Source organism: Pleurodeles waltl, chromosome 10, assembly GCF_031143425.1.
Source record: "Pleurodeles waltl isolate 20211129_DDA chromosome 10, aPleWal1.hap1.20221129, whole genome shotgun sequence".
NCBI lineage: Eukaryota > Metazoa > Chordata > Amphibia > Caudata > Salamandridae > Pleurodeles > Pleurodeles waltl.
In genome coordinates, this window is record NC_090449.1 from 140,576,565 (window position 1) to 140,602,130 (window position 25,566).

At 47.1% G+C, this 25,566-nt stretch overlaps 1 protein-coding gene across 4 annotated transcripts in view; it reads right to left on the reverse strand.

Moving 5' to 3' along the window:
• Positions 1–25,566, reverse strand: part of RNF216 (ring finger protein 216) — a 697,454-nt gene that overhangs the window by 598,282 nt on the left and 73,606 nt on the right. For all 4 annotated transcript variants that reach the window (XM_069210010.1, XM_069210009.1, XM_069210008.1 and 1 more), the window contains one exon: positions 4,366–5,112. In XM_069210010.1, coding sequence (XP_069066111.1) covers positions 4,366–5,112 — 747 coding nt within the window. The remainder of the gene's footprint in view (positions 1–4,365; positions 5,113–25,566) is intronic.

Genomic DNA, 25,566 nt, shown 5'->3' on the forward strand with positions numbered 1-25,566 from the left:
CAGTCCTTGTTGACTCAAAAACACAACAACTTCAGAAGCTCCATGGCCAGTCACAGATGATTTATTAGGATTGACCTTTTCGCACTGTAATTTCCATGGTCCAAAAACCTCCCATATTGGTTGATATCAAGCACCAGTTTTGATAAAACGATCCTACCCTTACACCCTAGCCTTCCTGAGAAAGGCAGGGTTATGCTCACAAGATAATTATCATGTGCCTTGTTGTTAGTTCTAAGAACCAAGCTTGTGATCAGTTAAAAATGCCCCCCAGCTATGCTGGTCTTGTGCAGGCCTTAACAACCATACCCCTCCCCCCACCACCCACCTTCGGCTGTGCAAGTATTTCTGAGAGTCTTGGTTGTAACAGCTGAACGGTTCACTCATGCTGAGACTGCACAATCCAAAAAATTGGGGCTTTAAACGTCTGACTGATGTTTGCATCCTATTTGAAGGTGTCTAGGACTTATCCAAGGCCATTATTAAATGGTGTCCAAAAAAGCCTACTCTGAGGTTGCAGCAGCATCTCTCAATTGGCTAGTTCTTCAAGTTTGCATCCACTGAGGAGAACTGCGCTTTGTCCACCTGCTTAAATGGAATACTTAAAAGTTGCAAATTAAACATACAACTCTTTGGTGCATCAGGGTAACACTTTGCAATCTATTAGTGTTTCCTCCACTTTAACTGCCGAGGCCATCTAAAGACTCTTTGTAAACAGATCATCCTAAGGCCTCCAGAACCTATACACGCCCTTCTTGGGGGTCTTGTTCCAAAATGTCACTTAAATAACCATTTTTTATTCATCAAATTATGTGGTTTGCAAATCTTGATCGCCACTGAAAGCCTTGATATTCTGCTCACGTCTTGCAGAGTTTGTAATGTACATACAGTAAGAACAGCCTTTGAAGTTACTTAATGCATCCGTTAGCCTCTTAGGGGTGTCACCATATTATACAAGAGGAAGAATATAAAACTAAACTGCCCTATAAAAAGTTGGTCCGAAATTATGTTTTTCAGCCATGTCAACAAACAAGGATTAAAGACAACAAACTGAACTGATTGTGACCGAGGGGAAAAGCAACATTACTTGCTACCAACAAAGAGGCTCAGCTTGCAGAGATGGTTAGTTAGAGAAAACAAAATTTGTTATGGACAGACTAAGCCTCAAAGACAATGAAGCCATCTGGCTCACAATTGACAACTTATGGCACTGCCTAAGGATCTGCTATATAATTTGCTTTAAACTAATTCATACAACAACATTAGAAAGGAAGCACATCCTCACTTTGTACAGGATGTGGATATAATCTGTTAGCATGTTTTGTGCCTGTCCCTCAACACCTTTTGGTTAAAAAATAATATAACTGACACAAAATACAGTTAATGTTGAGATTTATTAAAATCTTGATTACGCTAGCACATCCCATGTGAATAAAGTGATGGAAAGAGAAAGAAAAATAATGCTGGACTGAATAGCAGGGCTTAATAAAAAACAAATTCTGGAAGATTATGGTTGAATATCTGTGAAAATCTGTGACTTTAAGACCACCAATTGGAGCGCCAGCCTTGCTCCAGCTTACATGGCCTCTACACAGGTGATCTAATACAAGGGCTATCCACATTTTCTTAGTTAGCTAACAGAAATAAACACAAGGAAAACAAGCATTTGCAATGCAATAGGTCTTGCATTTGCTTGAGTTAGAGCTATTGGCATTGTAAATTAATAACTGGACTTTTCGTGACACATAGATTGGTCAATTCTGCCTCATAATCATGCCCTTTCCTGCCATATAATTCCAGTGGCCCTGCACGTTACTAAAGCACTTCTATTCACCCTCTTCCTCTATCTGCATCAAAAAAATGAAACTGTTGCCATTTAGCATCCTAATTCCAATAGAATACCACTTCCACCATCCCACTTGCTAAAGCTTAATCCAGACAAAAGCAAATTACTCCACATGTCATTAAACAACAAATTAACAACCACACAAAGGGATCCCATGCTCAAACAAACCCCTTTAGGAATTAAATCACTAAAAAATAAGAAGAGTCAATTTCTTGTGTTTTATTTTCGAAAACAGTCTCGTTAACAGATCATGTTACCAACATTGCAAAAAGTATTCCTTGGCCGAAGCACACCACTTGAACTGAGAATATAATTGATCGTGTTCAAGAGAAAACTATAAGAACTCCTTTCACAACGCTGAATTACCACATTCAACCATTCCACTATTTGGACATGCCCAATTCTCAAGAAGTCCGATATCCAACATCACTATACCATTACAATATTTGTATGAGAATATTTATTTTGAACATGTGCCAAATCTTTGCTACTGTGGTGTTTCAAACCACTCTTGGTGAAAACCATTATCTGAACCCTGCTATTAACTTTTGTATTTATTTGTGTTCTGTCGACAGGTTCTCATCACAGCCTCACTAGATCATGAAGTACTCCGACTTCGACTTGATGTGTGCTAATTAAAACCACAAATAATCAATTCCCCTCAAGTTAATGGTCACCCCGTGTGAGGTGTCGCTTTTTTCATAGAGTTCTCGGCGTTGTAGATATCATGTTTTTTTGTTATTTTTTTTAATGCAGCCACAGTTTGCCATATGTAAACATAAAGCGCGGCATGCCGCGCTGCAACAACTAAAGGAGCTGGAATGACTCATGCGCTCCAACAGAGAATGTGGCGCATGGATTAAAGCTGCCGACTTTGGAACCGAGGACCCGGGTTCAAACCACGGCCTCGGCTCAACATTACCTAATCTCCCAAGCCTATAAAATATTAATAATATGTCTTTGTCTAATGTAGCTGGTCGTCACATAAAGCTTCAAAACTTTTAAAAAGTAATTAAATAAAAAACAAACATTTAACCACCGGGGACCACACAGGCACAAGAGCAAATGTGACCAAGATAGCCTGATTTACACCCTCATTTGAAGCAAAGGAAAATTGAAGCTTAGCAGAATATGAAAAGAAAAGAAATAAAAGTCCTCTAAAGAAGATTTAAACAGGACAAAGCGTAATCATTAGTTAGTCCCTGCTCCCAAAGAAAAAAAGGCAGGACAAAGAGGTACGACTGAGCACTAGCAAGGAAGTATTTTTAAATTACACAAAATGAGCAAATTAATTCGCTTTAGTCCATAGTAAGCATACTAAAAGTACACAAGAGGTCATATACTTACGCTCGACCTAAAAATTTATTTAACAATGGGGATCCACAAAAAAGATGCATTTTAACTCGTTCACAAAAGTGTTATGCTGGAGCCAGCAAACATTCATGAGTGTCAAGAATGAATTCTTCAAACCTAGGTCCTCCATTTCATGTATCGCAATTCCCTGTAAAATCACAATCTGACAAATGTGCTGGCATTTTGGAAGCCTGGTCGCGTCCATTATACCAGTCAATAACACTCCACACACACCATCTGCCCCAAAGAAGGCTATAATAAGATAAATGGTACCTTTCTCTGGTACTGCAATACAAGAATAGATAACTGGATTTTCTCTTTCCATCCTCTTGCGAGACATTTAGTTACTACAGTTCAGTGGGCTCTACAAATTATCGTAAAATGCCTGTTGCTCTTAATGTATGCATTTTGCAAGGCCCCTATAATGACAGGTGACCCAGTGTGCTTGGACTTATGCAATTCTTTCCGTGACTACTTTGGGAGCTTGGCCTACCTTTGCTACAATGCACAAAATTAGCAATGTCTATTTCTGGTGAAATGTCATATAGAGTTCCTGACAAACAGCCAGATCGTTCAACTGAAGCTCACATTTAATTCAGAGACTCGAGGTTGGTAATAACTGCTCTGCTAAATATAGAAGGTAGGATATTTATACAATAGAGGTAACCATTCCCACAAGATGCCTTCAGATTAACAAAAATTACACTAATTAAGACACATTATGGTATTTCAGTTGTTCAAGAGATGGTTCCAAGTCCAACAGAACTGTTTTGTTTGTATTTAAAAGGATGTTCGACAGGATTAAAGTAATAGAGGTGTAGATCAACTGATAAAGAGGAAGCAGGGAAGAGTATCCCAACAACAGGGTATGCACAGAGATGTCATGTTAGAGGCAAATAATGGGATCAGTTTTGAGAGAAACCAATGGTCTGAAAGATCTGATGAAAAGAGCACAAGTCAAATTAATTAATGGAGGACGAGCAGTGCAAACAGAATCATTGCCCAGAGTGGACCAGGCGGGTAGGGCGTGAAAAGGCATCAAGTGCAGACAAATAAAAAACTGTACATTCATTCATAATGTGCATTTTTATATAGACTATTTCATTTATACAGTGTATTAACCATAACATTTATATTGTGCAAAGAACCCAATGCATTTTCATTTTTACCGTTTCTTTGATTAGGAGTGCAATCTGTTCCTTATCAGGCACACTGGCAACTTCTTCACCATTTGAAGATTCCGGTTCAAGTGGTGCTTGCTCATGGAAGGCTGGACCAGCCTGTTCGTTTTCTAACCCTTCTTGATTTAATCCCTGTCCCTCTTGGTGAAAAGCAAATGGTGCGACATTATGATGTGGGTCCGGTTGCAAAAATGGTGAAATCATTTCAGGGAATAGCCTTCTTGCAACCCCTTGTTCCACCTCTTGTTGTCGCTCAGGAAAAGTATGACCATTAACAATATCTGGCTCAAGGACATGTGGCTGGAGATAAGGCAGACTTAGCCAGCTGTTCTCTCCTGCAATCTGTTCTTCTCTTGCACCAGTCTGATCTAGTTCTGGATTTGCTACTGGCTGGTTGGGGATGTATTTAGTAAGTTCCAGTGGGATGTCTTCTTCTTCCAGTTTAATCATGTCATTTAGGACAGGGTTTTGTCTGTCTGCATGTCCAGATGGAAAGTGACTCGGCTCAGCTTCAGAAATGTGTTCCCTATTTCCCAATCTAACACTGGATTGCCCTGGGAGTTGGTGATCCTGGTCTCCTTTGCTTGTCCCAGCACCATCCTCTAGTTGATGAAGTAAACTCCTGTACGCAGGTAAAAGCTTTCGAGGTTCTTCTCCTTCCCTGGACTTGATGGAATTACGCCACAGTGCTGCAGGTTTGATGACGTTTGGCCGCAAAGCTTTCTGTTTATGCACCTGCAAATAAACAAATAAAAATAATAAATGAAATAATCAGACCTGGTTGGAGGAGCAGATTACGCTCTTAAAAGAATACCTCATTTGTCTTTCTTTCACAATGTACATCTTTGACATGACAGTCTCTAGTGTAAAATAAGGGGTCCGTTTCTGCTACACGTTTAGGCCTATGGTTAGTCAAGGCTTTTTGATTTTACTAAAATTATATAAACAACCTACGTACAGTGGTTTTCAACTAGACTTCTTTATCCAATGCTCAGTTGTCTTATTCACGTTTTTCTTCCGCCCATTATAGCATACAGCATGGGAAAAAGGATCAGCCCACTTCAGTCATTGCCTGGTGATGGCACAAGCATGCACAGTAGTTCCTTTCAGTGCTAGTGACTACTTTGGCAATGTGTTCTTTTTGTGTACAAAGAAAATTGCTTTGCTTTTAACCATGGCCTGTTGTAATCTATCTGGGGGCTTTTAACCACACCCACCGCATGCCCATCACTATAACTCGTTCACTGGCTTGCCTTTCAAAAATCCTTTGTTATCATTGGTAAATGCTTTACGTTTGTTCCTCTTTGGGGCAGTTTTGTTACCGCCTTGGCCATCGACCCTGTTAGATGGATAATTGCAAGTCTGCCGATACGTTTGACTGCGAGCAAACTTCTTTTTCCTTTTGCGTCTCTCCTTTGCGCTCATGGCGGCAGTGGTGCTTTTGGATCGGCTCCCTTATGTCAACCGTTTTAGTTTATGTGACAAGAAAAGTCCAGTTAGGAATTTACAACGTCAATAGCTCTAACTCCAGCAAACGCGCACCCACTGCACTGCAAATGCTTGTTCAATACTTGTGAGGGCCTAGCAGCTCCCAGAAGAATAATGTTTTACAAAGAGTTGCTAAACAAACAAGTACCAACAACTCCAGAGGGTAGCTGCTAACAACAGCCCTATTGGCTTTGCCAATGATTGGCCTTATTCTTCTCAGTCAAGCCTTGATGTATGATTGCATGAACTAGGAGAACATTGTTCTTGCAAGAGATTAAAATGTAGGCCATGGATTCATTCTTCAGTTTTGAATTGTATAACCAGGCCCATTACTTTAAGCAGAGGAGGGCTTGAAAGATCATGATTTTACCAGTGCAAAAGTAATCAAATTATTAACAGCACTTTCTAACACCTTTCTGAATGAAGGTGAAGAGTACAAACCTAACTAAATCACCATAGCGCCTTAGGGCTGTTGACTAATTTAAAAAATCACCCAATATCCATCATCTACCTAATAACAGCCAATAACCAAACCCTACACATGAGCAATTAATTGGTTTTCCCCTGCAAAATCATCATCATCATTCCTTTGCTTATAAATTGTGATTTGGTTCCCAAAGTAAGCTAAAAGTAAAATTTTGAATAGGAACGTACACATGCAAGTTCAGAGATTGACCTTTTGTCTCTCTTGCAAACACTAGGATTAAAAGTTTTGGTTAAGTTGTTTTGTTATATTTCAACTAGAATATCACCTCTGTAATCTAAACTTATAGTAAGGAAAGTAGGACTGTCCTGCACTTCCAGCAAGTCTCCCAATATTAACTGGACTTCACATGTGGTTTAGTATAGTTAATATTCTAGGAGCAGGCCAGAACCGTTGATTGGAGTACATTGATGGCACACTTTTGTAATTAGAAAAGTGATATTTCTATGCTTCTGGGCACTGGGCAGCCAGGTTTCCACAAATTCCTAGCACTGCAGCACATTTTGGCAGCGTGTTACTTCTACATGGGCAGGCTTTTCCTGCCCATAATGCTTATTATACTATACTAGAGTATACTGTGCAAAGCATAACAGACCACAGACATGCCAAGAGTCCTAATCAAATTGGAATCCAGAGTACCTTTGCACTCTTACAACTCCAAGGTGCCATATCACATGTCTATGTTCTGGAGCCTACTTTTTCCATTACTAGTCTATCAACGAGACCTGAGGCGATGACTTTAAATAAATATGTAAAATTAAATTGCATTAATATTTAAGAACAACAAATAAATGTTCCCATTTTTCCCTACATTTTTCCACAAGTACAATTCACAGTTGGGTCACGATAAAACTATGGTAAAATATAGGGGCAATTAAAAATGTTTATTATATTTCAAAATAAATTAATAAAAACAGTTAAAAAAATATATATATATATTTTTACTGAGTTTAGGTAAATTAAAACCAAAAAAACATACGTACAGTGCAGATAATAGCAAGACAATACATCAGCATTACAGAGGAGTACCAGAGGGCCAATTGCAACCAGGTTCAAGTCATATGAGAGTCACAACCACTGTACAGACATAATCCACCATCCCGCCATCCCAACCCAAAACATTGTGGGACCAAACATTAAACAGCTTATGCAAGTAGGAATGTGTCAAAACCATAGTTGGCCGCCCCCTGCTCAGAGGACACAGCGAGTGTCCCCAACCCCTTCATACTCCGCGCCGCTTATAGAGCTCATGTCCTCCCCACCAGTGAACCGTTCCAACAAAGTTCACCAAGCCGCTACATCAGCGGGTGCCTTCATCTTTTCGTGTCAGGCGCATATGCTGCTCCTCGGCTGCGCCCCATTCCAGTAAATCTCTTAGCCAGCTGGAGACCATCGGGCTCTGGGAGCTCATCCAACTGATTGCTACTCTACGCTTGGCAAGCACCAGCACAAGCTGTGCCAATTTGTGTGGAATGCCCAGACCGTGCGGCTTCCGCACTACTCCCAAAATACAGGTCAACGGTGCTGCCCTTAACCCCAATTCCGTGGCCTCCTCAATCGCTGCTACCACTTCGTGCCAAAAGTCATACTTCCCTGCATGTCCACGCCAGATGAAGGAAGGAAGCACCAAATGCACCACACCTAGGACAGCATGCTCTACGGTTCGGGTCGATCCTGTTTAGTCGACGGGGTGTGAGATACGTTCTATGCACAAAGTTAAAATGTAGCAGCTTAAACCTATGATTACATGACACCATACGCATCAAAGAAAGAGCAAAATCCCAGTCAGCATCTGCTATGGGTTCCCCCAGGTAAAACTCCCATGCCTTACGTCCCACACGGACCACACCTGGTTGATCCTCCCGTAGGGCTTTATAAAACCGGGTAATCAAATGCGTCCCCTCACCCCAATTAATCAGATCCTTCATCACCGATGAGGCCTCAGGGGCGACCGGGAAACCACTCCAGATCTCACGTGCAACATTCTCGATTTTCGCATATTGTAGAAATTGTCCAGGACCCAGATCAAACAAATCTTAAGCATCAGGAAAAGAGAAACTCTCCATTAGGGTGAAGATCCCCCGCCACCTCACAACCTCCCAGTCCCCAAGCCTCTACCGACATTAACTTCTTCATATCCCGAAATGGGTCAAGTCCCATAACTTCAACTCCGTATCAAAAGGGGTTCGTCTGAGTACATGTTTAACTACCTGCTCCCAGATCCCGGCAGTGGTCTGGATCAGGTAGGGCGCAGCAGGGTCAGATCTACCCCGACATCAATATGTGCACCAATGACCGCCCATTGCACAGTCCTGCATACAGCCTCTTCTACCAGTTATCAGTGTCCGTCATCCACTTGGCAGCATATTGCAAGTGTGCTGCGTAATAATAGTGTCTGATGTTAGGTAACGCCAACCTGCCCCCTTCAAGATCCTTCTGCAGCACAGGCAGCGCCACCCTACTTTGCCGACCGGCCCACACCAGAGAGCTCAGCAGACTATCCAAACAATGAAAGAGCTGGGCAGCCAACGGAAACAAAGTGTTCTGAACCAAGTATAGGGACTGTGGCAAGAACACCATCTTAGCCACCGCAGCCCTACCCATCACAGCGAGACCAACCAGTTCCAAAAGGAGACCGAGCGTTCAAGACCAGCTACTACTCGCTCAACATTGTGTTTATCATGCACAGCCATAGAGTGAGTGACCCATATACCCAAGTACCAGAAACTCTCAACCTCCCACAGAAGTCCTGCTCTAGGAAGATCAGCACACAAAACAAACCACGCGAAGGGACCCCAAGGGGAACAGAAGAAACTTATTTCTGTTGAATCGGAGTCCACAGACTGACCTGAAAACCTTCAACCTCAGCAGCAGCATCAGCACTGAAACACGAGGATCCCGTACATAAACCAATGCATCATCCGCATACAGGGAGATTATATGTGTTGGCCGACCCACATGGATCCCCCATAGTGCCATCTCCTCGCAAAGCAATATTGCTAGTGGCTCCACTGCCAGAGCAAACAATAGAGGCGAAAGCAGGCATCCCTGCCTTGTGCCTCTACCAATCTCCCAGTTGTTCGAAAGCTCTCCCCCCACCCGTACTTGTGAAGTAGGAGCAGTATACAGCAACCGCACCCAAGTGCAGAAACCAGGGCCAAACCCCATGCCCTGCAAGACCTCTAAAAGGTACCCCCACTCAACTGTGTCAAAGGCTTTTTCCAAGTCCAATGACATTAGTGCAAACTCAGTTTCCACATCTTCGGTCTCGTGCAGGATATGTGCCAAGTGGCACTGATTATAGGACGTACTACAACTAGGGATAAACCCACATTGGTCCTTGTGTACTAGACCCGGAATCACCCCACGGAGCCAAGTGGCCAAGATCTTACAAAGTATCTTAACATCACTATTTAACATGGTAAGAGGGCGATACGAGGAGGGGTCTCCAGGCCCCCCCGCTTGAGCATCAACAGACAATACCCTGATGCATGGTGTCCGGCAATATACCACGCACTCGAGCTTCCTCAGAGACCTCCAGGAGCTTCTCCCGTAGAGACAAGGAGAACATTTGATACACATCGACAGGAAAAACATCACTACCGGGGGATTTGGACTTAGTCATAGCAGCCACTGCCTCACCCACCTCCTCTACGGAGATCGCAGTCTCAAGGGCATCCGTACTCTCCAAGCCCAAGCCCGGAAGCCGCATCTTCTTCTTAAAAAAAAACACACCCTTCTCAGATGGGACCGCACCAGCCCTCGACACCCTTTAAAGATGTGCCGCCAATTCTCGTAGAACGTCCATGCGCTTTGTGAGCATTTCCCCGTCAGCATTCCTGATATGCAATATAGGAGGGGCCTCCACCTCCCATTTCAGAATCCACGCCAGGAGTTTGCCAGATTTATCTCCCTCCCGGTGCAGTCGCTGCCTATACCCCTTAAGTGTGATCCGACTTAAAGTATCCCAACAACTATTAACCTCCTTGTATAGCCTGAGTTCTTCTCGATCAGCCATTCTCGCGTCCGGTTGCTGCTGCTGCAGATCTCCCAATTTCACTCCAGCGTTGTAAGATCCCGCTCCAATTATCTGCATACCCCACACACAATGCCTATACTCTCCCCCCTTATAACTGCCTTCACAGCCTCCCGTTCCAGGCCCCTAGTCTGTGTCGTATTCCAAATCAATTCCATGTACTGTTTAATGGCCTCACCCACCCGTTCACGACACCCCGCATCAGTAAGAAAGGCCGCAGGGATCTGCCAACTATGCTCTAGACAGGCGGCCGCATTACCCCACTGTAACCGAACCGGTGCATGATCGGATAAGAATCTACCCATATGCATAACATACAGTGCTTGCAAGCTATTAAGATCACCCAACAGAAACCTGTCCAATCGGGTATACGTATTATGTGTTCTGGAATGACAGGTATATTCCCTGCCCTCTGGGTGCAGCTTGCTCCAACTATCCCATAGTCCCAAATGTGTTATCACTTCCCGAAGAGACTTCACCATCAAGGGCTTAGTTCCCAGCTTCGGAGGAAGGCGGTCCAGATCTCTGTGCAGAACACAATTGTAATCCCCCCACCCAGACCAAAGGCCCACCCACACTGTCCCCTAAAATCTCAGGTATTCTAGTGTAAAAGGAGTGATCATCAGTATTAGGTGCGTATGTATTAAGGATAACTATGGGTAAGCCATCCAACATTCCTTCCACCAAGACACATCGGCCCTCAACATCCACTTCACTCTATAGGTGGGTAAACTGAACCCCCCCCCCCCGAAGACACCCATACAGACACACCTCGCGCATAGGAGGAGAAGGAGGATGAAAACATCTGACGCCGCTACTTCTTGGACAGTTTGTGTGCCTCCTCCTCAGTCATGTGTGTTTCCTGAAGGCAGGCAATATGAACTTTATGCCTCCTGAGAAATGAGTGTACACTATAGCACTTGGTGTAGCTCTTCAATTCCCTGACATTCCAGGTCAACATGTTAATTTGACGGCCCACAGTAATACTGAATTGCCCTCCCTCCCAACTGAACATCTCCATCTGTGGCCCACCTCAAGGAAGGGCAAGGAAAGGACATATAACACATCTCGCCCTCATACCTGCACTGTTGAATAAACATCAAACTTTGACAAACGTGGTCATTCAAACCCCCCAAACACCCAACCCCCACCCCGGATATACAGCAAAACAACCATAACAAACCATGCTGCAATTTCATTCCATGGATGCTGCCAGAACAACAGCCTAACCCCCAACTTACCATGTCTTACGTTCTACCACAAATGTGGAGTGATCACCCCCCACCCCTGGCATCAATCCACTGATGACCCGAGTACCACCCCAGTCTTGGTTCATTAAGTATTATCGGACTCACAGGTGGCCCGCAACAGACAGTTGAAATACTTATAGTTCAGAAGACGAGCAATAATGGCCTGGGGCGGCGCGCCAGGCCGGGAAGGAGCAACAAGGGCCCTATGCGAACATTCCACTACAAAAACCTTGGATAGCCCAGAAGGCTGCAGCACATCTCTGATCCAGCTTTCAACAAAGGATTCTGCAGCAGACCCTTCCGCACGCTCCGGGAAGCCCAGCAGCATGACATTGTTCCGCCGGGACCTCCCCTCTGCATCCCCCAACCTCGCCTCCAGCCGTCCGACCGTGGAATTGGCCTGCACTATTTGTTTCCTCAGGGCCCCCACCTCCGTTTGTAGCTCCACAATAGATCCCTCCGCCACCTTGACCTTATCCGACACCTTCCAAAGGCCCGCCCGAAGCAGATTAACCGCCACTGCCACAGTCTCTGTCTAACCCTCCAGTGCCACTCTTGAGCCCTGGATGGCCGCAAGGAGCTCCGCACGTGAAGGCTCGTCAGAATTTGATGGCACCCTCACATTATCTCCACTCCCATCCGATCGGGCCGAGCGTTGAGGCAGGGGCATCCCCAGCATGTGCTGCCCCGCCCCCGGACCAGGGCTCTGACCCAGTCCCTGTTGTAGCAGGGGGGCCGCTGATGAAGTGCAAAACACGAAGTGCCACAACAACTTAGTCCGCTGCCCTCCAGGCCACCAGGCACCACTATCCACCTCTGTTCCCCACAGTGTCCAGTGCAAAGGCCCCAATAGGAGAGGACCCCCCTCAAGTTACTCACAGATAGGAGCCAAAAGGATCAGGAAGGCAAAAAAATGTAGGCCCAGGAGCCTCTTCTGCTCATGCCCATCCTGGCGCACGCCATCCAGCCACTGCAGGTCTCCAGACCCCAAAGCGACCCTCCTGGGCTCCAGACGCCCCCCACCCCCCCTTGTGTCCTCACAGGACGCCACCACCTGTCCCCAGGCAAGGATGACCTATTCTACAGGCCGGGGGCCGCGCGTCCTACAGGCCCGTCCAAGGCAGCAGCGCGGGAAACGCTGCCCGCCCTCCAATGTCACGCCCCGCATCAGGCCCAGCAGCCAGTCTCCGGGCAGCCCAGGAGAGGCCTTCGCCCACAACCTCCACACGTTGCAGGCTCCCGCAGTGATCACCAGGGCCCAGCTGCCGCCTCCAGATCCTCCAAGGGCGTCGCTGCCCACCTTGCGGCTCAAGAGGCGCCTTGCTCAGGATAGGGGCCACCAAGTCAGCGCGCTCTCCATTCCAGCAGCGTCGCGGATGCGGCCGTCAGCTGTTCCAGCTCATGCTCCCTGGGCCTGGCCGCTGCCTCTAGAGCGGCACAAGAGAGGCGTGCACTCTCTGCCTCTATTCTAACTCCGCTGGTGCCAAAAGAAGAACTGCGCTGTGTGCGAACTCACAGCACGACATCCCAATGCGAAAAGGCGGGGTCCCCACAGCCATAGGTACCCCAGAATCATTTTAGGATTTCGCTGGGATCGGGAGCTCACTAGGAGCACGTCCCACAGGCCATGTTCCTTGGCCACGCCCTTCAAATATTTTGATGTTAAGTATCATTTTAAACTAGTTTTTTATGTTCATTTTAAATGTAGAATAAAGAAAAAACACACCATAATTAACTTTTTTTTAAATTTAATCTTTAATTTATTTAAATATATTACATGAAAAAAAAAAATCAAGAGTTTAAATTAAAAAATACATTTGAACATTAAGTTAAAAAAATACATTTCTTTATTATGCATTAGTTATTAAGTGATATACCAAATTATTAAAATGTAGTAAAAATACTGAACTAACAATTTTCCAATAAATTATACATTCAAAAACTTGCCATGATGAAAAGTAAATGTTTTACTTTCACATGTTTAAATTCAATTCTTTTTATTCATACTTTAAACTATTTTAAATAATTTAAATAACATTATTAGGGAGTTTTATTTTAGGTCCTGATCTCCATTATTTTCTAAGGGAGAGTGTTGCAGTATCAGTACTTGGCCTTGTGTTGGGTGCTGGACTTACTACTTTTTCTTTCCAACTATAACTTACACTCATAAATTTGAGATGGAGGGTGAGGATAGCTTCTTAACTTCTCCAGAGAGTGGAAGTGTACTGCCTGCATTCATGTGGCTGGAGGATGGAGACCCAAAAACAGAAATGAGTAAAGGATTCCTTTAGACTTTCCAGCAAAGGGAGGCGAGGCTTAGGGCATCAAGATGGCGGCCGCACTCTAAGAGTGCTCTGGACCCCTCCGTCATCCACCACCATTTACAGCCCTGCTTCACACCCTAAACTGATGCTGCTCCCTTCCTGAAAGGGCACAGAAATAGATGACAGCGAATCCGAATCCTGGGGCCTGAGGGAGTCATAGTCGGTAGGCCAGGCGTGGTGGCGCACAAGATGGCGGTGGCTGATGGCGTGGATGAGCCCTAGCAAAAAATTGTGTGAGCTGCGATGTGGCGCAGAGAGAGACACACATCTAGCCCGGCCCGCGGACGACCTTGTGGGTGACAGGCCTGATTGAGGCCTCAAAGGGACTCTGTCGGTGAGGACCGCAGCTGTGGTCCAAGGAAGAGCTGGTGAGACTCTGGGCCCTGGGCGAGGGCTGTACATTGCGCCAGCAGGGGGCAACCGACACACGACTGAAGAGCCACATAGGACGGAGCGGCACGGCACGACCCCACGTGGTGGAGAGGTGAGGCAAGAGAAAACCCAGAGGAGGAAGGGGCCTAGTGCAACATAGGATCGGCCTGAGGTGCCTCGGAGGAGCACGGGCAGCTCGCTGGTGACCTCTGGGGAGGAGACATGTATGGAGGGGTGGCAGCGAGGTGAAGGCCGCGATCCGGACCAGAGCGACTCAGACTCCAGAGGCCCTGGGGGGGACAGAGGTGCCCACCCTACCAAGTCCAGAGGTGATCCGAGAGGACCAAAGGACTACGGCGGAGGATGGGGCAATATTAACCTCCTCAGGTGGAAGTTGTGGAGGCCAGTAATGCTGCAGGACTGACAGAATTGGCACAGGCCTGTGTCTGGGCCGGCCGGAGGGAGAGAGCCACGAAGGGATGCTGGCCCAGAGCCCCTAACGCGGTGAGCGGTGAGTGCAAAACGAAAGTGTGAGCATGAGAACAAAGGACTGGCTGGCATAACGAGGATATGGGAGGCGGATTAACAAGAGCCTGCGACAAGGCCCAGGTTGGCACAAGGTGAGTCAGGGACAGCACTAGCCAAAAGGGCATAGATATATCCTGAAACCTTGTCCTAAACCAAGGAAGAGACCTGGAGAGGCCAGTGGGAAGGACTAATCGCGCGTAGCCACTGGTACAGTGAGCCAGTAAATTCATGGGGTGAGGGGCCTGTGGCAGAGAACCCTTAGTGGCTGTAGAGGCTGGGAACTTATCATACAGGAACAAGAATAAGTGGTGGATCTAGGATGGGGAAGGACAAACAGCCGAAGCTGCCTGCCTCCCAGTCACTCACTGACCGGTATACGACTCCTTGGGGGGGGGGGGGGGGGGGGAGGAATGGGGGACACCTGGAGGCACTAGTGGGGGAAATCGCGTGACCACTGGCACAGAAGACACAGACAAAATGTTACTGTCAATACATACTTCCCAGGCGGCAGTGTAGAGTAGGATTGGAGAAATACGTGTGGATGTGATCCTGTTTTGTCAAGATTTAAAACGCGATATCCGGCGTGACGGAAACAGAGTCGTGTGTCCATGGTGGAGGATGAAGTTGTGGACTTGAAAGCTAAAGTTAATCGCCTCTTCACTAGAACGCAGAACTAAAACAATGCGTCGAAGATGAGGAAAATCAAGGCGCAACAACCTGAGATTCGTGGGCTTCCCAGAAGGGATGGAAGGGGCGCACACAGTGGACTTTTTAGAGACTTGGTTGAAGTTATAGATGCCATCAGATAAACTGACTCTGTGGTTTACGGTGGAGCGCGCTCATAGGGCCCTGCCATCTAAGCCTTCCCCTGGAGCACCACCTAAAGCTACAACAGCTCATTTCTTCAATTTTCGAGTCGGAGACTATCCTGCAAGAAGCTCGCCGACAGGCTGACCTCCGTCACCATAATGCAAAGATTTTGATCTTTCCTAGCTATTCCAGAGATGTGTAGACACGTAAGCATTCCTACGAGCCGGTAAAACAAAAATTAAGGGCAGTCCAAATAACCAATATGCTTCTCTTTCCTGCTTACCTCATGGTGCTGCACACTGGCAGAGCGCACTTCTTTGAAACTCCTGAAGCAGCATAGGAGTGGGCGACGGAAGAGCGTCATCTTCAGCAGGGTGCCTGTGCCTCCTCTTCACTCGAGGTACCCACAACAAGCTTACAGGGAGCCCAGGGGCTGAAACCTGGTCGACTAAAGAGATCCTGGACACTATCCCGTAGGCGGCCTGGAGGTGGGCCCTCACCCCCACTCACTGAGCCAGGAATTGCCTGCGCTGCAGTTGATGCAGCTCGGAAATGAATCTCTAAACCCGAAGGAAGGAAAAGAGGATAAGGCAAAACATGAGCCAGTCATCAGTGGTGTGAAGAAGCACAAGGGCAGTGAACAACGTACTGACTGGGCAGCCAATACCATGATCCTGGTTTATGGAGGGGTCTACCACTTCACGCTAAAGGAACTTAGTTGCTAGTTGGGGGTCACATGGGGCGGCAGATGCTTCTTGTTGGGGGGGAAGGGGATGTTTGAATGCAAGACTGTTGTGGTGCTGTTGAAGTTTTCTTGTTTTCAAGACACACAAACAAAATCGCCGGGGGTATCAGATGTAACGCCAGCTAGTCCAAAGGGGGAAAATCTTTAGAATGAGGCAGATAGCTGGATTTGCAGACTCTCCACATGGCATCGGTTAAGGTGGTCTCATGGAACATCCATCTATTCTATTTATACAAGAGACGCACCTACTGGGCACATCTTGTCCCTTCCTGGCGGGTTATGGGTTTGACCGGGTCTACCATGAGGGATTCACATGAGGCTCCCGGGGTACCGCAAAACTGCTGTGAAGAGGAATTCCCATGGTGGTACATCAAACATGGCTGGACACAAAGGGCAGATATGTAGCACTGGTGGGCATGGTAGGGGGGGACACTCTTTGAATATTCTGAGTGTGCACACCCCCCCCCCCCCACACACAGCACTTAACTGCTTTCTGGAGGAGTTGGCAACAGTGGTGGTCCAGATGCCCCCTGGCTGCACAATCATTGGAGGCGACACAAATGCAGTTCTTGACCCAGTGGCAGATACTACAGGGGTGGACTTAGGGGTGAGATGGCGGCACTCAGTGTCCCTGGGACAGTGGGTGCCAAACCTAGGGCTATGCGAAGTCTGGAGGACCTGGAATCCCCGCTTTCAGCAGTACACACATACGTCTGCAGCACATCGCACACAGGCACGTATTGACATGGTCTTTATGCTGGCGGTCGATTTCCCCAAGGTTAAGCAGGTCCAGATTCTTGCTCGGGGCATATCGGATCATTCCCCAGTTCTCCTGGTTATTGGTTAGGCTGTACAGAAGCAGCACCCTATGTGGCGCCTCAACGCCTAGCTTTTATAGAACCGGGAATATGATGCAAACTTAAAACAGAGTTTGTCCAGTATTTTGAACTTAACGATGGAATGGTGTGTACATACGCAATATTATGGGAGCAAGAAAGGCCAAGGTAAGAGGTCACAGTAAGGCCCTCCTCCGAGCAAGAGAAAGGGATGGACAAGCTCATATTGCCCGATTGGAGGCCAGAGCTCTTCGATTAGAGAGGTGCATGGATAGGGAGGGACAGGGGGCAAGAGAGCATACTCTGAACCTGGTGTGGGAAGAAATAAGGGCACACTTGTTGGAGGCAGCGAAACAGCTACAGCGTGCCTCACAAGCAAGAGTATATGGATGGGGAGATAACAATAGTAAACTGCTACACTGGCTGGCCACACAACCGATGGAAGGGCGGGAGATACTAGAGGTAGCTGATAGGTCAGGGAAGTCTTGTGTTGCTCCTGTCGATATAGCCGCCACGTTTGCCCAGTACTATGCAGCGCTATATGCCATGCCCTCTGGGCCCCGGGCGGAGCTAGATGAGCCATTGTTGAACAAACTGACCCTGCCAAGAATTTCGGAGCAGGAACTGAGGGCATTAGATGACTAGGTGAGACAGGGAATGCCATTTCAGCTTTAAAGCCCGGGAAAACTCCAGGTCCAGCTGGATATCCCACTGAATTTAACTCTAGGTTCAATGATCGTTGGAAGTGGGCAGCTTCCCAGATACTCTAGACCAGGCCACTGTTGTGGTCCTGCCAAAGATAAAGCCACCATCCCTATCCTGTGCAGACTAAAGGCCGATATCACTGATTAATGGGGAGTTGAAGATATAGGTTACAGTATTGGCAAACCATCTACAGAGGGTGTTGGGGTACTTGGTCCACCAGCATCAGTGGGGGTTTATGCCCAAACCAAACGCAGCATTAGGCACTACATAAGGCGGCTGAACTTTGCACTGGTGCACAGGCATGTTCTTCCAGGACCCCTAGCACTGGTATTAATAGACTTTCAGAAGGCATTCAACACTTTTGACTGGGTGTATCTCAGGTAGGTGCTCGCTAGAGCAGGTTTAGGTAACAGTTTAAGAAGTATGGTAGATCTACTATATTGCTGCCCGACAGCCAGAGTACTGGTTAAAGGGACGATGTCAGAAGTGTTTCCTATCTGTAGGAGTACAAGGCTGGGGTGGCCCTTGTCCCCTCTCCTCTTTGGCCATTGAGCCACTGGCGTGCATGCTTCAAAGGGACCCCCTGGTGACGGGGTGGCGCTGGCCTCAAGGAGGGGAGACCCGAGTAGCATTATATGCTGATGACGTACTGGTGTATCTACCCAATCTGCCAGAGAGTGGGTCAAGATACTTTTATCTCCTAAATCTGTTCGCAGAAGTGTCCGGATCGGTGATTAATCCAAAGAAATCGCTATTGGTTTCACTGACTGGGTCTCAGGAAGCAATTAACTGGCAATATGAATTGCCTGTAAGGCAGCTTAGTATCACCTATTTGGGAATCAAAGTAGCACTGGAACCATCCATCACATGGACGCTCAACATCACACAGCTTGTTCATAGGGTTCGGGCAGACTTGAAAAGATGGCAAATAATACCCTTTAATATTCTGTGGTGTATTGCCCTATTTAAGATGTTGGTGTTGCCACATTTTCTCTATATGCTTCAAAAGCTTCCCATGCAACTATCGTCCTAATGGTTCAGAGAGATGGACGCAATGGCTTCTGCCTTCCTCTGGCGGAAGGAAAGGAGGCACCTTAATAGAAACATCTGTCAGCAAAGGACATATGAGGGAGGGCTGGGAGTGTCCAATATTTATTAATATTATCTGGCATCCCAGGTTCTCGTGATCCGCCACTGGCTCACGGGGGCTGGACAGATCCGGCCTACCTACTGGAACTAGAAACTTTGGGGCTGACTCGCATTATGGATCTCCTATATGGTGGCCCGATAGAGCAAAATACTCCAGAAGTGTCTAGGGTGGTGTTCACAGGATGGAGGGAGGCGCAACGGCACACAGGGTGGTGGAAGAAGTTGACAAATCAGACGTTGTGGGGAGGGACCTGATTGAGGGTGGTGAGCGCGCTGGAGGGTTTTTCAAGATGGGACGCGATTGGTGCAACTGTACTTTGGGGATGTGTGGTTTGGGGATCATATGCTATCCTTTCAGGAGCTCCAACAAGAGTACAGGATGTCACAGACACAGTTTTGCAAGTACTTGCAATTACAACATGCACTGAAATCACACATACCTCAGACCACCTCATTCCCAGAATTCATTTCCATGGAAGCAAAGGTGATGATGGGGTGTTGGGTAAAGGGGGGGACCTCACAAATCTATCGCTCAATTGTATTAAATGCCTCTGAGACACTTCATCCCCTGAGATCCAGATGGGAAGCCTGGGTGGGAGCAATGGATGATGAAGACTAGTGGGATGCTTTAAAGGCGCTGCAAGTGATTGCCATATCGACTAAACTGAGACTAATACAACTGTATTACCTGCATTGCGCAAACCTAACCCCAAGTTGCTTGCACTGCACAGGGCTCTGGTCCACACCCCAATGTGGGCGCTGTGGTGGATCCCAAGTGGACTTCTTTCAAATGTTATGGTCCTGTCCAATCATTGTGCACTATTGGGAACATGTGTTGTCAGAACTTGCTGTGGTGGTGGGGCAGAACCTGAAATTGTCCTCAACGATGGTCCTATTGGGAGTGATGGAGGGGACTGGAGTCTCCTGAGCTGGTAGACAAGTGGTGAGTACAACCCTCATGGCTGCAAAGAGAGACACTGCAAGGCACTGGACTGGGAGCAGCTCCCCCTACGGTTGTCTAGTGGAGGAGGGGAGTATATTGGTGTGCCCAAACAGAGAAACTTGTCTATGAGGCAAGAGGACACCCTAAAAGTACATTAAAATTTGGTCTAAATGGACGGGCGACCAAGGAGCTGATGTGGTAGAGACCCTGTAAAATGTTCCATGGACGTACTGAAGTCATGATTACGAATCTCACTTGTAGAGCATGGCTGAGGTGGTTGGGCGTGCTGGGGAAGCAGATATATGTCAAGCGTATCAACTCTGTTGTGTAGCAAATTTGGTGTTGCATACAATAAATAAAATGTGGTTATAAAAAAAAGAAATTCCAGCAAAATAGTTAGCAAAAGGCTGCTGATTAGTTCTTTCCGAGCTCTATCTTTTGATGGATAGTAGGGGTGAGAAGTGAAACTGCACTATTTGGTATTCAAGATGAGAATGTTTTTAGGCAAGGCCTACCCCTTTTGTTTGCCTGGCTTTGATTGCTGTTTCAGGAAGGCCGGGAGAGGATGTGGCATAATGGCCTGAGATGCTGACTTCAGAGTTGAGGGAACCAGGTTTGAGTCTCGGCATTGGCTCAACATCCTGTGATTCAGGGCAAATCAATAAATCTCCCTGTGCTGGAATTCAACGCCTTGGGACACTCATGGGTGATTTGCCACACTTTACAAATCTTGGGTTTATTTATGACCTACAGGTGCAGAGATCTTGCACTTCATTGTGCCAATTTTGGGTTATTCCTGCTTGGAGCCATCTGCAGTGCTACCTGCTGTGAGAAGAGTCATTCCACGCAAAGGTTGACTGGGAAGCAGCCTAGAAAAACAATGAAAGGATACCATCCCAAATGTGTTCCGAAGCATTAGACAGCAGATCAACATCCACTGTCTGGAAAATGTGTATAAGAGGGGTTTCCAAACCAACCCACTTTATTACAGTCCCAAGTTCTTTTTGACAAAGGGAGGAAGTGCTGTGGAGAATACTCCAAGAGCTGCTGTGCAACCAAGGGTTGTGCCTACCTTCCATGGGCCATTACTTTAGTAGGCAAGCAGCAGTGAAAATATTTTCCTCCACTTGAAGAAATCATGAACTTGCTTATGGCCTGCTCAACACCTTTATCTGCTGCCAGAACATGGTAGGGGTTCTGTTCGCTGAATGACAAGTGAATTATACCCACCACACTGCACATAATGGTGGATGGAACATAAGCCATGCTGTCATTTAGTACATGGTGTGGCCAAAACGTGAAATCTTGACTACTTTTTAAAGTGCTCTTTGGGGAATATAGGCAGTTTTCCCCTGCATGTTTGCCTTAGTTTCAAAGGTAGATATGCTCACTCAATTCAAGAGCTGTGCCCTGCAAGGCAGTCTGGGACACCCGCAACCTACATCCACAAACTAGAAGGAGTTGGATTTAGCACAGTGAGTGGGCTGAAGGCACATGAAAGACAGGTTTTCTTGAGCTTCAAGCAGCGAGCAATGGAAGGCATTAGTAAAGGTTAATTTAGCAAGTATATGATTTGTCAGGCCTTTGAAGGGGACTGAGACCTGAACAGGTAGAGATGGAAAAGGTTTAGGCTAGATGTGCTTTGTCAGGGATAAAGCATAAGTACAAGGCAGCGAGGCAAGCTAGCACAGGTACACATGCCATCACTTCATTCTCACCAACAGAGTTAACGACATCAGTGCCGGACTCAGCCAGATACTGAATTATTCCCTCACTCAACTAAGTAGGTGGACACACTCTGCACCTCAAACAGCCTTACTGGCTCCGCATCCACAGCTCTTTTTAAACTCGTGACACACACACATTCAAAGCCTTACACAACATTGACGCAGCATTCTTCAAAACCACCTCGGTTTTCAGAAACCTTCCAGACTCCTTGGCTGAGCCAAGCTCATACTCATACTTTGCAATCTCAGCACCAGAAAAGGGATAATTAATTTATCCTAACTGGCTCCAGAAGGCTGGAATGCCATGGTCCTACACATCTGTGCAGTCTCTGCAATTACTGCATTCCCCACAAAGCTAAACACTTGACTCTTCCCCAAAGGTGGGGACAGGATACCCTCCTGGGTGATATTACGGTTTAAAAACACACAATACATTACAGAGAACTCTGCACCCAATGCTACACATGTGTGGGTGACATGTGTGTCCTGCTTGCCATGTTCATCCTCTGTCAGAACTCAGCAGATGTTCCGTTTGCCATATGACAAGTGCATTACAGTGACAGCACTGTATGTAACAGAGACGGGACATATGCCACGTTCTCACCGGCTACAGTGAGTGTCAAAAACTAATGTTCTTCGTAGTTAATTATGTGCTTTTTAGGGAAATTATATAAAAAGAACGGATGATGGACGAGTTACGAGATACTAAACAATATCAAACATTCACCCCTAGTCAAAGAGCTGTGCCTAAATCCATTGTTTTCTGCTCGCCACGTCAATCCAGTTTGCAGGTCTTGAGCACGCAGGGACATCGTTGGTACACTTAAACTCGGGCTGTGGGGATCATTTGCAGTGAGGTTGTGAGGTGTCAGGTTGCGCTACTGAAGATCCTCTTGATTTTTGGTGCCTGCAGAAAGAGGGTGCAGAATGCGAATGGGGGACCGGTCTGGCTAAACCCAAAGATGGGTTCAGCTCTAGAGGGTCTCAGGACTCTGAGCACCGTCACCACCCTCGGACTAAGGTTGTGGGGCTCCGGTGCAGTGGTGCTTTGAGGCGTCGGGTTGCCGTGGTCAGAAACTTATTCGGAGTCTTGGTGACCTGGTGAAGAGGGGAAACAGGGCACTGGGGCAACACTCCTGAATGGCTTTGTGGATCTCGACATCCCTCAATGGTAGCCCTACTTTGGTGGTGTTGCAAACCAGACTGGACCACCAACAAGCCTTGGTTGCTGCAAGGGGTCCAGTACCCCAGGTAGAGGTGCAGGTAGCCTCCTGGTGGGTGTCAGAGTCTTGTGACTTCACTGAGGTAAAGGGGCTGACCTCCTGGACTCCAAACAATCTTCTCCTGGCTTGTTGTTCCTTTAGAGGACCCGATGAGCAACGGGACAGAATATCAGAATTTGCAAACTGTGTCTGCAGATAAAGGACACCAGCTCCTCTGCTCCAAGGGAGATCTTTCCCAGTTGTTGAGGAGCTGGGAAGTTCTCCATGGCTTTTGGGGAGGGTGTCCAGCCCTGTGTAAAGTTGGATCATCGACTGTTGAAGCACAAGCAACCTGGTGGGGTTTTGTGCAGTCTTCAGTACTCACTCTCTTTGGTCAGTCTTCTGCCTTCCTCGGTTCCCAGTAGTCGAGTCTTGACTTGATCTGTTTTCCTGGTGTCAGGGGGTCAATTAAGGGTTGAGAAGGGTAGTAGCCAATGGGTTACTTACCCTTCAGATCACTACACTCCCTAGATGACCACTTCCTGTGGGGAGTGGGCAACACCCTGCCCCAGTGTTCCCACTTCCACTACAAACAAAAAGGAGGAATTTTACTTTTCGTGTTCTAGGGGTGTGTCTAGCCTTCAGGTGCAACACGCCTCCTGGCTATCTAATTTCCCCCTGTCCTGGTGCCAAAGTGACCTCAGGGCAGGGAGGTGCCTCTCCCAGGTCTGCGGGAAGCCACGGTCGCATGTCAAAGGCGACAGGAGCTTTGAAGTCCCTGGCCTTGGTATGCAGATTTACTAGCCATCCAGTTGGTGGACGTGATAATAACTCCTGCCAGAGCAGGCATTGTTTCTGACCTCAGAGAGCAGGGGCTCTCACCTCCAGGGAGTCAGAAACTCCCATGTGGTGGCAAGCTGGTCAATAACAGTCAGCCAGCACACTAGAGGAGAAGTAGGTTGTGTGGGGCACCTCTAAGGTGCCCTCTTGGGTGATTGTTATAATAAATCCAATACAGGTGTCAGCATCGATTTAGTAAGACAAAGTGCTTGATATCAAAGACCATTATTTTCCGTGCAGCCATCATGCAGCTGGATGTTAGACCTGCCGTACTTGGGATGGTCTTGCCCCAGGCTTTTTGCTTTTCAACTTCGGTTTTGCTGCTGTACCTTTTGGTTTGCCATAGGACTCAGAGCACATTATCACTGCTAATCAGTGCTAAAGTGCATGTGCATGGTAAACATGGTAACATTGGTGTAACCACAACTGTCATACTTATTTTACATGTTAGTCCCTTGTAAAGTGGTATATCCTATACCCAGGGCCTATACATTAAATGCTACTAGTGGGTCTGCAGCACTGATTGTGCCACGCACTCAAGTAGCCATGTACTTTAAGTTTCTCATATGCTGGTATTGAAAAAATCCTGAAGTAGTTTTTCATTACTGTGCGGCCAGCTCCTGTCATAGGTCAGCAGTTGGAATCCCTTGTAATACTTTTAAGTTGCAATTCCTGATCTGAGAGGAGTAGCTGCATCGAGTTTAGTATCATTGACAATAATAAATCCTCTTGACTGGTAAAGTCGGATTTATTATTACTAGGTGAGAAATGCCACTTTCAGAAAGTGGGCATTTCTCTGCACTCACTGCCCTGTGTGTACTGATGGGTTTTCCTGGGGAGGTGGCTGGGACCAGAATCCACACGAAGGGCTGATTACCGCCCACTGATAATCTGGAACCAGAGCTGAGCTGAAAGGAGGGCCTGTGCACTTCATAGAAATCTTTGGAAGTCACCTCCACTTTAAAGGCACTTTTTGGTAAACATACTGGGTATCTGAACCCCTCCCCCCCAAAAAAAAACCAGTACACTTCTGGACCCAAGAAAACTCAGCTGGTGTAAACACTGCTGTGTGCTAGGATCACCACTCTACAGGATTGACTGTTGCTCTGCTCTGTTGTGTTGCCCTGCTGCCCTCTGTCCTGCACCCCAAGGACTAAAAACTACACCCAGAGTGTCGCCAAAGGCTTGCTGCCCCCCCCCCCCACCCCCCAGGTCTTAGAGACATCAAAAGCCTTGTTACCCCATCAGGTCATCACCAGGGCTTAACATCAGGTCATCACCAGGGCTTAACATCACTGAAAGACTGGATGCAGTGCTCCCGGAGTGATCCCTGCTACCAGGAGCCCACCGTGAGGCCGTGAGCCGAGTCAGAGCTTTTGCCCCTTGTTTCGGAGAGGTAGTTCCCCCACCTTGTTGGCCAAGCGTGCTGCTTTGATGGCAAGACACAGCTGGGGTGCCGAAGACGCAAGGGTCGCATCATGCTGCCATCCTGCCGACGCACTGACCACGCACACTTACCAGATCCTTCCCCTGGGGCCTGAGGGACTGTGTGGCCGGCCCAACATCACTGTGCAGACTGCCTGCATTCCGCAGAGGCAGTCATGTGCCGAATCAAGCAGTGTGTGCTCGTCAGCCCAGCCATACGACAGCACAACTTAGTTAAGATGTGGCTCAACAAGTCGAGTTGCTACCATAGGACTGCATGTAGAAGTGCACCAGCGCTCCCTACGCATCAGCGGACTCGCAGCCC